The following is a 14,323-nucleotide window of genomic DNA, read 5'->3' as shown; positions in this document are numbered from 1 at the left end:
CCTGCAGTGAAATCTGTTCTTCCAGGAGACACAGTCACTATCAGCTGTAGGTTCAGTCAGGCAGTGCACTATTACAGCTCATATGGTCACTACTTACACTGGTATCAGCAGAAACCTGGAGAAGTTCCTAAACTCCTGATTAAACTCGCGAATCAGCTCCAGTCTGGTTTTCCAGCTCGTTTCAGTGGCAGTGGATCTGGAACTGACTTCACTCTGACCATCAGTGGAGTCCAGTCTGAAGATGAAGGAGATTATTACTGTCAGAGTTACCACACTAGTTATGTGTTCACACAGTGAAACAGAGCCGTACAAAAACCCTCTTCACTCAGAGACTACACTGCTGCAGTCAAACATACTGCAGGTGCTAAGTTGAGGATGTGAAACTGCACAGTCACACACTAACAGATGAAATTAGGAAAGTTATTATAAGATAATAGGGTGGCATAGTGGTGCAGCAGATAGTGTCACAGATCGTCGCTCCAGGTGTCTGTGAGGAGTTTGGTGTGTTCTCCCTGTGTCCATGTGGGTTTCGTGGCATTCTCCCGTTTCCTCCCACAGCCCAAAAACACATATTTGTAGGGGGATTGGTTATGAAAAAGTGTCCATAGATGTTAATGTGTGTGTGAATCTGTGAGTGTGTCACCCTGCAAAGGACTGTCACTCCATCCAGGGTGTGTTCCTACCTTGCGTCCAGTGATTCTGGGTAGGTTACGGACCCATGCCACCCTGAATTGGATAACCGTTTACAGACAATAAACGCATGAATGAATTACTGGGTAGTTACCTATTACAAAGATCTACAATGTTTTTTCAGTGAAATAATCTAGTAACTGCTTTAGCTTCATTAGTGATGGATTAATGCAGACGTTCCCAATCCCAGTCCTGGAGATCCCACACTGTGCACATTCTTCCTGCATTGTCTCATTGAGCACAACTTAGTAACAAATGAATAAGCTCCTCATGGGCTGGGTCAGCTGTGTAGAGCTGGGAAAACATGAGGCAGGACCTAGAGGCTCCAGGGCCAGGACTGGGCTCCAGTGAACTAAGACCTCTCTCAAGTACCATTATATGAGATAAGGAAGTGTCTTGGTGAGATAAAGATCTTTGAACACAGTTATTACCTGGTAACTCAATAAAATCAGTATCACAGTGTAGCCACTGGTCTGTTTGTGCTCTCACTCCAACCACGAGAAACAGACCTTGTCCTTAAGTGACGGAGCACCATTTGCCCCTGTATATGAACTGTTCTGGACTGAATTGTAGACTAATGCTCTACCACCTGAACACACCCAGTTCACACAGAACTTCTTTAATGCTGATGCTTGTCTTCAGAGATTGTGTGATCAGGTTCTGCAGGTTGTGAGAAGCTCCCTCACTTAAGATCAAGGCCACACTGCTCCTCCATTTTGAATTTGCCTTCGCCAGAGGAGTCCTTCTGAGTTTCAGAGCTCCTCTGAGTCCAGGGCGCTGCATCTGTGATGACAAACTGAACTTTTAGGATAGAAACACATTCATTCAGAGACAAAGTTCATTCAGTTCTCAGTTTAATCATTCAGAGGTATTTACTGCCAGCACTGTCTTCACTGCAGGTTTGTTTGGAATTCGACTAAAGGCTGTCCATCTGAGAGAGGGAGGATTGTTTAGACATCACAGTTACTAAGAATTCAATCATGCCATCACATAAGCACAATTTTGTGACATCACAATGGCTGAATTTCAAAGTATGACATGCTAGCTTGTTCACCCAAGATGACTTCACAGAGTCTGCAGTATGACAACACAGTAGTTGAATATCTTAATATGACATGAGTTTAATCTCTAATTATGACATCACAGTATCTGAATCTCCCATTATGACATTGCAGTAGCTAAGTATTCCATTATGACATCACATTAGCCAAGTCAAATTTTATGATACCCTAGTAGCTGAATCTCCTATAATGACACAGTAGCATAATCTCTAACAAACATAAAACTGTCTGAATTATAACAGTACTTAGTAGTCACTCCTCAAACTCTTAAGATTTTTCTCTCTTTCTTCACATGATGGAAGAGTCAACTACTGAGTAAATGACACTGAATCAATGACAACTAATATTACACAAATTAGCATAATATTAAAGCCAGCTACATTCTCTGTCCAACATGTCAGCTGCATGGGCCGCATATGTGCATATGTTATTTCTACAATAATGCCTGTAGTGCATATGTTGCTCTGCACACATTTTGTGCCAACTTTCTCCTTTTGCTGCAATGGTCGGGAGCAAATAATTGCAGATACGATTTGGGTAGTGTATCATTCTCAAAGCTGCAGTGACATGGTCGTGGTCATGTAATGTGTGCTGTGCTGGTATGAGTGGATCAGACACAGCAGTGCTGCTGGTCAGAGATTGTAGACATGAGAAATAAATTTATAATAATAATAATAATGTTTACTAAGAAGAGCACCTATAAGCTGTTAACCGCTTCTTCATCAAATTTAATCCGGCTGATCAGTGAATAAAGTAAAAAGAAAGGAAAGAATAAGGAAATGTTATTTACAGAAGTGAAATATCTGCTGTAATTTCTGTTGTGTCCTGAAGCGCCACACGGTGGAATACAATAGATTTGAGCAGGAACACAACTTGGAGGGGGTGCGTGTAATTCACAGGGCAACACACACATTCACACCTAAGGATACTTGTTTTGTTGGAGTCACGATCCACCTACCAACCTAGAATAGATCAGATCTTTGTGCAGATGTTCAGTATTCCCCCTAAACACACAGTCACTTACTGAAAGAAGTCTATGCAGTGTTCTATTAATTTATCACGCTTTCATTTAAGCCCAACTGGTAACCAATTAATTACTACATACATGTTAAATAAACACATATGCATTTTGTTGTAATTTAATAAAATTACAGAGAGTTTGGTTCCTCCACCAAAAGTGTACCACAGTGATATAAAGTCATTCACAGGCTGTACAAAAACCTCCTGCTTAAAAACACTGCTGTCTTCACACCCCATTGAAGAAACAAATAACATTTCTATCTGTCAGGTGTGAAACATATCAAATGTATCATATACATAAAAACTATGCCCAAAATTATCACCTGAATGTCACTTGAAAGTTGACAAAGTTCCTCAGATTTTGCAAATGATAGCTATTTAAGTAGATATTAACAGTATAAATTAATGACAGAGAAAACTAAAGATACTACAAAAAAGAAGAAAACTGAAAATATTCTGTAACTTATGCCTTTTCATGGGGGTCTAAAACAAAATTCCATTCAAAATTTCAGCCTCGCATTTCCACTTCGAAAATACTAGGAACATTAACACATGCAAGATCCACAAAGTACCATCAAAAACCAACCACAGCTACAGTTTCAGCTGAACCTCATGAACCTGCCCCCTGCTGGCAGTTTACACAGCTGCAGGACCCTGCAAAACTGTTCAGTCTCCCTTAAAATCAGTCACCACATTCATCTGGACTACAGAAGCCGCTTTGATACTTTCTACTGTGTCATGTTTTATGTGAAAATATGGGCCCTCCAAATGGATTAATTGGCTGATACAGGTCCTAGGGGAAGATAACATTGCTGCTGTCCAAAGAAAAACATGTATCTCCATTTTCCTTGTATTTCATTTCCTTTGTTTCAACACATCAGCTGCACTTTACACTGTATGAAAATGTCACAAAAGATGGACAGATAATACACTCCAAATGTATTGTTCTGGAGCCTAGACATGCATGGTTTTATTTATTTATTTATTTATTGGACAGTGACAATATTTCATGACAAAAATGACTGTGAAATAATTTTCTGTTTTAATCAGACATAACATTAAAATCTACTCATAATGGAATGCTAAAATGCGGTGTAAATTGAATATCCATTGCTATCTCCGTCAATAGCCTGGGCTAGGTTTACCAGAACCCCACCTTAGAGCCAGGCTCGACTCTAGACCGCTGTGACGGGGACAGCAAAACATAATAGGTGGGTTAAATAGTCTTTAGTCACATTTAGAAAGCTAGAACTGTATTCTGGGTTTGATTTGAGAGGGGATGCCAGTTACATTTAGGGACTGCATACTACATAAACATGAAGGCATGATTAAAAGTAATTCAGAGATTTTGGGAAAGACGACAACAGGACGAATTAAAAGTAGTTATAAAAAGAAGAGCAGCAGATGTTTGCCATGTAATCAGTTTTATTCATGAGTTGCTTCATGAACAGCTGTTTTACAGATGTATAAAATGAGGCTGCTTTTTATTCCCACAAGCCTGTCAGACCATTATTAGCTGAGCTTCAAAATAGCTCTGGATTATACTGAGATTCTACTTCAAACAATTCAGTAGTGTTTTGTGTCACAGCTTTATCACGTCATCTTCAGCATTGTTGTAAAAAAAAACAAAATGTTCAAGCTATGAAGAGATTGTTAAGCTGGTGGATCAATTGACTGTTCTCTTTAGAAGTGAACCTTGGTTGTTGTGGAATTGAAAGTGGCTCGGAGATTGCTTTACTATTGGTTCAAAGACACCCCAAAATGAATGGAAGAGCATGGTCACACTCAAATGGTCACCCCGTTGGTGGACAGCCAAGGTGAGGGTAGCTGGTATGTGAATTGATTCTGATTTTATAATTTTAATTTGTTGGTCACTTATGTAAATGACCACAACTAAGTGCAACCAATGGTAATTTTCCACTACATGGTACTTACCCTGCCCTGTGAAGGACTGGCGCCCCCTCCAGGGTGTATTCCCGCCTTGAGCCCAATGATTACAGGTAGGCTCTGGACACACGGTGACCCTGAATTGGATAAGTGGTTACAGATAATGAATGAATGGTACTTACCCTGCTAGACTCGGCTATTTGCTTTTCCATTACACGTGGACGTCATTAGACCTGTTTTAGGAGGTTATAGCTCCACTAAATGTCCTTTAGCACCCCCAGTTATGTCAGAAATGTTTTTCTGTCTCCAGACAACCATTGGCTTTTGGTCTGTATTGCTGTCTTGGCAGAATATGCACACCGTCCCTTAAAATAAGGAATCATCCCATATTCAGACACTAACAGGTGCGTTCCGTTTTGAACCGATACGGGACATGATTTGTTCCATATATTTGAGGTCACACTTATGGCAATAGACAGAAACACACAGCTATCTCTCAGCCAGAGCAAGGGGCAGATTATCCATGGTGACCTTTATTTATCTAATCAGCAGCCAGGATTATCCATCATTCAGATCAGCAGCCAGTGGAGTTAGTCTCTCCTACAGTGGGTTGTTTTGCAGCTGCGCCGAGAGCAGCAGGTCAGTGCTGAAACACTGAGAACAATATGGAGCTATATTAGGGTCAAAAGTTTTGTTAATTGGAAAAAAAAAAAAAAATCTGAAAATGAAAGTTCAAATCTTGAGATTGAAATTTGAAAAATACAACACTGAATTTCTTTATTCAAAGAAATGTAATAATTCAATCAATGTTCTATTTAAACTGAAAAAAATCATCATACAATTTTAATTTTGAATACATTGTATTTTTCAAAGCTCAATATCAAGATTTGACCGTTCAGTTTCTGATTTTTCTTCAAATGAGCAAACTTTTCACCCTAATGAAGCACCATATAGTTCTCAGTGTTGCAGCACTGACCTTAGTCAGTAATTTGAGTATTTAGATGCCGCAGCGGTAAAGGGGTAATAATTGCAAAATACAAGAGTCAGAGTTGGTCTTAAGATTGCCAAGATCATTGCGTCAGCGAAACTCAAATTGATTAACTACTACTCGAATTTTAAAATATCACCAGCTAAATGTCATTAAGCTACAGTGTAACAATAATAGTGACGTTAATCTGAGGCCACCATGATAGTGCATCAGACTGGGTGCATTGGACAGAGTGTTGCTAAGTCCAATTTCTACTTCAGTGTAATTGGTGGTGGATGTGTAATAGTGAAATGTCTGAGGCTGGCAACAATAGGTGGAAAATGGATTAGTAGCAGTCAAATACTACAAAGGGGCAGCATTAATAAAGCAATATGTCCTTCATTGGCAGGTGTGCCATGGTGGTGCTTTTCCAATGAGGGAATTGAAAATGGAAGTGTGATCTAGAGGGATGACAGATGAGGCCAAATAAGAAGCCCAAAAAGGGTCAGAACTGCAGGAATAGCGAGAAGGCAGTTTGTCACACAGCAGAAAACACTGAAAGAGACCAAATCCAAAAGTGCTGAGGAGCTCAAGCAAGGGGGCAAGGTAGAAAGATGACTCAAAAATAGCGAATATGCTTAGATGGTGAAGAAAAACAGGTGCCAGAGAAGAGGCAGCATGTAAGAAGGCGAATTGAATTTGAGGGGATATCAAGTGCGTGAGTGCTGGGTAGGGGGCTGGTCCAAGGCAACGCGCTGGAATTTAGGGGCTCAGAGCAGTGTGATTGCAAAGAGGAGAGGTCAGGTTGAAGGCCCACAGAAATCAGTGTGATCAGTACCATAACAGGCAGCGTGACGTGCAGTCACTAGCAGAGAGATGAAAGATGAAGGTCCTTGGTGGCACAAGCTGGAAAGTTAGAAGCTGAGAGCAACGTGGCTTCAAAGAGGAGAGAATGGGATGAAGGTCCATGACAGTACCTGATAGAGTAAAATAGGCTGAAATAAGATAGGAGCAGTGTAATCGGAAAGGAGAGAGGCTGGGCCAAAGGTCTGTGGTAGGAGAAAGCACGAGCTGCAAAGCTAGGGCTGGGAGAAGCTTAGCTGCAAGCAGAGAGGCAGAAAGTAAGATCCAGCAGGAGCGAGTGCAAGCCATACAGTGGACGCAGGGCACTGTTTGTGAAGGGGAAGGCATAGGGATGAGCGTCCACAGCAGCTTCTGATGAGAGAGCACAAGCTGCGAAGTTGGAGGCAGGCGGTGTGGCCACAAAGCTAGGTATTGGGACGAAGGTCCGCGGCATCAGAGAGGATGGCTGTAAAGGAAGAGGCAGGATTTAGCGAAACCGCAAAGAGAAGGGGATTAGGATGAAGGTCCACATAAGGAGAGACTTTGTGCTGTAAAGGAAGAGGCAGGGTGTGGGACAGCCGCAAAGGGGAGAGGATTAGGACATGGTCCATAACAGCACCTGAGAAGATGATACGCTGGAAAGTTAGAGACTGGGAGAAGTGCAGCAGCAAAAAAGTGGGGGATGAAGGTCCACGGAAGCACTTGAAAACAGAGCATGAGCTAGAAGCTGTAGAGTGTGAGCAGCAAGGCAGCACAGGGGAGGGTCCGGTACAATAGTCCCCAGCAGCATCTGAAAACAGAGCTGGAGGGTGGGAGCAGCACAGCCGCAGAGGAGTCAGGATGGCTGTGGAGGGTCTGCAGCAGCACTTGAATAGAAAAGTGAGAATTGTAAAGTTAGAGGCAGGGTATGGCACGGCCGCAAATTGAAGAGGTTGGGATGAGCGTCCATGAAGTACACAAGCTGCTGATGAAGAGGCTGTGGGAATGAGACGATAGGATGAGAGCAAATCTAGAATGAGGAAGCTGTGCAACAAGGAGACTGCATTGAGTGCCCAGAGGGCCGGGCAGGAGACAGGCCCGCAACAGCAACCTGTAGAGGGGGTGCGAGCTGGAAAGTTTGATTCATAGAGCGACAGCTGCCGTGGAGTAAAGGGTGGGATGAAAGTGAATCAACAACAAGAAAGCCATGCAGTGAGGAGACTGCATAGAGTGCCCCCAGCACAGGCCTATGGAGGGGTGCAAGCTAGAAGGTGTGAGGCATGTAGCTGCAGCTGCAACAGGGTAGGGGTGGGATGATGCGTAGAGACAGATGTAGAGGAAGAGAAAGGGAGGGGTGGGGATGATGTGTAGAGACAGATGTAGAGGAAGAGAAAGGGAGGGGTGGGGATGATCTGTAGAGACAGATGTAGAGAGGAGGAGCAAGGAGGGGTTGAGAGGATAAGAGAGAACGAAATGAGCATGGAGGGCTGCGTCAAAACGGGTGTAATGCTGTCAATCAAGGCACTGTTCAGAGGGAAGGAGGCGCCGATTCAGAATGAAGGCTTAAACATGCTGCCTGCTTTCGTTTCCAACATAGGACCATCTTGGCAAACAGTGTAGGTGAACTAGTACCCTGTGATGTGCATAAATAATGCAGATTGCAAGCCATTATGCAATGCAGCTCAGGTCATTATATCATTATCAAAACAGCCCTCTATGGCACCGACTTCTGAGACAGCAAAGACTATAAGACATTGAGGCTAATGCCTCCAGCTTAGACACAACCAGGAAGGGTAACAGGAAGACGAAAAATGCTCTAGTAGGGGGGGTTGAGTCGGAGATAGGATTGTGACGTCATCGCATTGCTGCGCTGGGTCTCCGTACACTGGCAGATGGGTTTCTCTGTTTAGCTGAGTGAGTGAAAGGGAAGCCATTGTTTCAGAGCATGTTACTGGAACATTGAGTCTGCTGGAGAGGAGGAAATGGGAGTCTCAAGGCGCTGCAGACCTCGTAGCAGTGGAGCAGCATCCATGACGACGGTAGATTCTCGTTCCCCAAACATGAGGCCATCCCGTAGCAGCATAGACAGAGATGAAGGTAAGGGGAGGCTCAAAGCCGTGCGCCAGTGTTGGAGACAGATGTGGGGGATCACTCAGGAGGCTGGTTGCAGTGGGAGAAGAAGCCGGAGAGCAGAGCACTGATCTGGAGCAGGAAATACCGCAGAGCATAGAACAGTCGAAGCGGTTTGCAGGTGCGACAATGGCCAAACATAACTTCAAATACCAGGCAGTCCCATAGCAGTTTAGCCAGAGAAAGGGAAAAACAGGAGGCTCGGTGGGCTTGATAATGGCTGAACACGGATCCAAATATGAGGATCAGCGGAAATTACCTAGCGCGGAGGAGCGAGATGAGGTAGTGAAGTAGTCGAGTCAAGGTCTGTTTCGTGAACTAAATGAAGCAAGTTTGTCCGATGCTGAAATGACGTGAATTTGCGGGGTATGTAGAGGCCTGAGAGGAGGAGTTCGGGCCTGGTCCTACTCCTGCAATACACTGCATTCAACTAGATGGCGCACTAAAGCCATGTCTATTAGGTCTACAAATATTTGCCATTACCCCTCTGGATTCATCGATCACGGCAGTGTGATCTAACCACTCGATTTGTTTAAGACGTCACACATGGACCATTACCTTTTGTGGAATGTGCTGCTTTAAACACGGTATTTGTTAGACTGTGATACACCAAACAGAAACAACAATAAAAATAAAACATACATTACAAAATCAAATTCCCTCTTAAATATTCATATAATTAAATGAATCTGGCATTTCACTTATATTCAAAAATAAGATCTGTAGAAAATATATATTAAGGTAGAAATAATCTTTAAATATACATGTAATTTATGTATATTAGTTCCCACTCCCCATAACCCCCACCTTGCCCTGCCTGTTAAGTCCCAGTGTAGCCCTTGAGCTGAAAAGACCCTTGAGTACTGAAACAACTGCTTAACAGGAAACAACAAAAAGGACAAACTCATACTAGTTTTTTGATGTTTATCCTATTTGTGTTGCAACTGGTTCGCATAATATGTCAGATAAAATTGTAAAATAAATCGATAAAAAAAGTAGAGAACAGATTCCAGATCTGTACTTTTCAAAATACTATGTAAAATAATTGGTCTTCTAATTTTGTAATATATAGTGAATGAAAGATAATATAAAAAAAAGTGAGATTTCTGGTGAAGTTCTGTTCTGAAGGTGTTTTGCATCAACAGAGGACACGCTGCACTGAGTGCTCCATGCTTCAGTGCTCTGGGAGTGTTTATAGTCCTGAGTTTAACACTTCATCACTGAGAGCTGATCCAGAAACTTCTTCACCCACAGCAGCCATGACTTTAATCCCCATCTTCATCTGGACACTGATCTTCTGGACTCCAGGTCAGACTCTGTTTCAGATTTGTTTTTAAAAGAGTAATATCATTAATATATTGTTATTTTATTGTTTTCATGTTCAAACTTATATGGTCTTATTCTTTTCCAGAGTCTGCTGGTCAGGTGACTGTGACTCAGACTCCTGCAGTGAAATCTGTTCTTCCAGGAGACACAGTCACTATCAGCTGTAGGGTCAGTCAGGCAGTGTACTATCACAGCTCAAATGGTCACTACTTACACTGGTATCAGCAGAAACCTGGAGAAGCTCCTAAACTCCTGATTAAACTCGCAAATCAGCTCCAGTCTGGTTTTCCAGCTCGTTTCAGTGGCAGTGGATCTGGAACTGACTTCACTCTGACCATCAGTGGAGTCCAGTCTGAAGATGATGGAGATTATTACTGTAAGAGTTACCATTATATCAACAGCAAGGACGTGTTCACACAGTGAAACAGAGCCGTACAAAAACCTCCTTCACTCCAGCTGCACAACTCAAACATCATCAGTTCAGTGAAGTCGCCCCCTGCTGGTCGTTCACTAGAAACTGATATTTCTTGTAACTCCTGTTGTCCATGAAGTGCTGGACAGTGTAGAGATGACCACAGATGAGAAGAGTAGTCCAGGCCTGCTTAAAGAAGTCAGGTTATAAAATGTAAGATAAAGCACAGTGTTATTTTAATTTCTAACGTCTGCTTCCTCTCAGAGTTCCAGTTCACTTTCACAGACTGCATCTGTTTAAACGTGTGAGTGATCTCCTCTTCCTCTGACTCCAGCTCAGTGTTTAAAGTCTTTAGGTCACACACAGCTGCTCTGTTTGATCAGTTCTCAGACCTGAACCCAGAGGTTTCCATTTTAAACAGATTTAGGTGTTTAGGTTTTCAGCACTTGTAAAAAATAACAGTGTTACAATAATGAAGCACAATACCACCTGCTTAATGTGTTGTTGAGGAAGGGGGCATGTGTCAAACTGACATTTACATCAATGTCCACATCCAGTGTCCTCCAGCAGAATATCACCCAGAACACACTCCCTTCTGTGGCTTCTTCTCACAATACATTCAGTCTGAGGTCACCCCCAATGTGCAGAATACACCTGGAGTTTATGACAGCACACTTTCTGCACCAGTGCATTCACCACACATCTCTATTAGGTAAAGAGGTACGACAGACAGGGACTGAGCCAGGTTTCTCAGAAGGGGATGATTAAGAGGACAGAAGTGACCAAAGTTGCAGATTTAAACTTCAGCGTGTTGCAATTTCTTTTTTTACTTTTTTAATTTAAATTGTACCATTTCTCATGACATTTGGACTGGTTTGGAGGTCAAAAGGTTCCCTAACCTTACCTCTTTTAATTAGCTCTGTCACGACTGGACAGAGAGCAGACAATTGTGGGTCACAGTCAAAATAATGTATTTAACAAAATCAAAAAGGGGAAGACAAAAACAAGCAAGTGTCCAATACAGGAAGCAAACAGTACCTCAGAGATGAGCCAAAAGAGTAGTCAAAAACAGGCAGCATCCAAGGACCGGAGAATATTAACAAATCCAAAGGAGCACGACAAAAGACAAGAACTGTAAAGACGAGCAAGAGGTTGGCAACAGGATATCAGTATACTCAGGTTTCTAGAGACCGCTTTGTGTGCAAGAATAAATCACGACAATAATGAGCAAGGACTTGTACGTGAATGAGGTTTATATAAGGGGACAAACAGGCGCGCGTGATTAGAATTCCGGTGAGTGAGACCAGTGTAGAGTCATGTGACTGTCTGGTGCATTCTGGGATATGTAGTCTTGGGAGACAGGCGTGACAAGCTGTTAGACAAACATGGTTAATTTTATGACAGTACACCAGGATCTCAGATGATGTTTATATATGGAGGTATATTTGGTGCAAAACCCCTGAGCACCTGTGACAGTGAGATTTGTAGTTGTAGAAAATAGTCACACGTGTATCAGTAAATTTGAAGTCACAGAGAAAGTCAATTCAGGAGTTGCAAACCTGTAGATTTTTTTACTCTCCCACAAGTACAGCTTAACATTTACACAAGTACAAAAATATCATACGCTCACAGTTTTGCTTCATTTGTAGCGGTATATATGGTGCATAACATATTCGTACACTTGTATAAAACTTGCACATTCGCAAACCAACATCTTCTTCACTCACATGTGACTACTTCCGCGCGCTCTCACATTTGCACCAAGTATATCAGATGGAGCGTGGTGCAGAAATAATCTGTATCTGCAGAACTGGGAGGCGGGCACTGTTCGGGGAATAACCCTTCTGACCAATCAGAGGAGTTTGTTTGTGTGTCCCTTGGCGCCAAATATAGAGGGGAAAAAAATCATTCGGCATTGCTGCTGAAACCTACGACGGGGTTTTAGGGCCACGGAATTGATAATAATAATAACAATAATAATAATAAGATTCAGAGAATAAAGTCAGAATTCTGAGAAAAATCTTGGAATTATTGAGTAAAAAAGGTCTGTATCATTCAGAGAATATAGTCAGAATATTTAGAGAAACGCATTCATTATCTATAACCACTTATCCAATTCAGGGTCGTGGTGGGTCCAGAGCCTACCTGGAATCATTGGGCGCAAGGCAGGAATACACCCTGGAGGGGGTGCCAGTCCACAGGGCAACACAGACATACACTTTTGAGTCACCAATCCACGTGTGTATTTGGACTGTGGGAGGAAACTGGAGCACCCGGAGGAAACCCACGCGGACAACACACCAACTCCTCACAGACAGTCACCCGGAGCGGGAATCGAACCCACAACTTCCAGGTCCCTAGAGCTGTGTGACTGCGACACTACCTGCTGCGCCACTGTACCACCTCTTAGAGAAACACAGTTTTGGTTTATTATTATTTATTATAATGTGTAAACAGACAGACTCATTGTCTGTGCGCCATGAGTGAGTTGTGAAAAAAGCAGTCAGTGAAGTGAACAGAATTATTTATTAAATGCATTCACACGACATGACGACTAACCCCAATCAGTGCAGCCCCTGACTGTGATGCATAAGGCTTAGTATATTGTACGAGTCCGAGCCGAAACGTGATGGAGCCTCATGGGCACGCTGGAGTTCCACTCGCTCTGGAGCTATCATTTTCGTGATCATTAATTGTATCATGTGAAACTACATGCCCTCTTATGAATAAACGGGTTTGTGCACCAATTCAGGGTTTAAGTACTAATCACAATCTGGTCCTGATGTGGAAGAGAACTGAGTGTTTATTCCTGAAATCTGTACCATAGTATGACTTCAGCAACACACTGAATTCCTCTGTTACACTAAATGCACTACGTGCAGCGAATAATTCCGAGATTTTTCTCAGAATTCTCGGAATCGTATTATTATTATTATTATTATTTTCAATGTCTTGGCCGTAAAACCCCGTCGTAGGTTTCAGCAGCAATGCCGAATGATTTTTTTTCCCCCTTTGTATTTGGTGCCAAGGGACATGCGCACAAACAAACTCCTCTGATTGGTCAGAAGGGTTAGTGCAAGCCTCCCAGTTCTACAGGTACAGGTTAGTTCTGCACCACGCTGCATCTGATATATTTGGTGCAAATGTGAGAGTGCGCGGAAGTAGTCACATGTGAGTGAAGAAGAGAGCATTTGAGACTTGTAGCTGCAGCTTCGAGCAGGTGCAGTCACTGACTTGTGTTTGTGCAAGAGAAATATCACCCCCCTCCCCCCCAACCAACAGATTCACATGTTGGTTTGCGAATGTGCAAGTTTTATACGACTGTGCGAATGTGTTTTGCACAATATTTACCGCTACAAACGGAGCAAAACTGTGAGCGTATGATATTTTTGTACTTGTGTGTGTAGATTTGTGCAGCTGCAGTGAAGAGTTTGTGAAGGTGTAACTCTTAAGCTGTTCTTGGGGGAGAGGAAAAAAATCTACAGGTTTGCTATAATTATGACATCACAATATCTAAATCTCTCATTAGGACATAGCAGTAGCTACGTATCCCATTATGATTTTGGCATTAGCTAAGTCAAATATTATGACATCACATTTGCTTCAACAAAGTAGTTGTGGCTCCTATTTTGACACAGTAGCACAATCTGTAAAAACATACCACAGACTTCATATAACACCACAGTAGTTCCCTCCTGTCAAGAAAGAAAAAGTTTAAGAGTTTGAGGAGTGGTTACTGAGTAAAGAAACTGAATTAATGACAAGTTAACAAATGACATAGTGAATTATACACAAATCAGCCATAATATTAAAATCACCTACATTCACTGTCCATTTCATCAGCTGCACGGCCAAATATGTGCACATAGTATTTCTATATTTAAAGACTGTAGTCGATCTGTTGCTTTATACACATTGTTTGCCAACTTTCACCCTGTTCTTTAATGGTCAGAAGCAAATGATCACAGATGTGATTTGGGTGGTGGATCATTCTCATACTGCAGGGAC

At 42.4% G+C, this 14,323-nt stretch overlaps 1 gene segment (V, D, J or C); it reads left to right on the top strand.

The window, feature by feature from the left end:
* Positions 1 to 9,821: 9,821 nt before the first annotated feature.
* LOC136695359 (probable non-functional immunoglobulin kappa variable 6D-41) lies at positions 9,822 to 10,326 on the top strand. The segment is given in 2 exon segments: positions 9,822 to 9,885; positions 9,989 to 10,326. Coding segments are annotated over 2 exon segments (387 nt in total).
* Positions 10,327 to 14,323: the final 3,997 nt, after the last annotated feature.

The sequence above is a fragment of the Hoplias malabaricus genome, chromosome 4 (genome assembly GCF_029633855.1).
Source record: "Hoplias malabaricus isolate fHopMal1 chromosome 4, fHopMal1.hap1, whole genome shotgun sequence".
NCBI classification, from domain to species: domain Eukaryota; kingdom Metazoa; phylum Chordata; class Actinopteri; order Characiformes; family Erythrinidae; genus Hoplias; species Hoplias malabaricus.
This window is presented reverse-complemented; position numbering and strand designations above follow the sequence as displayed.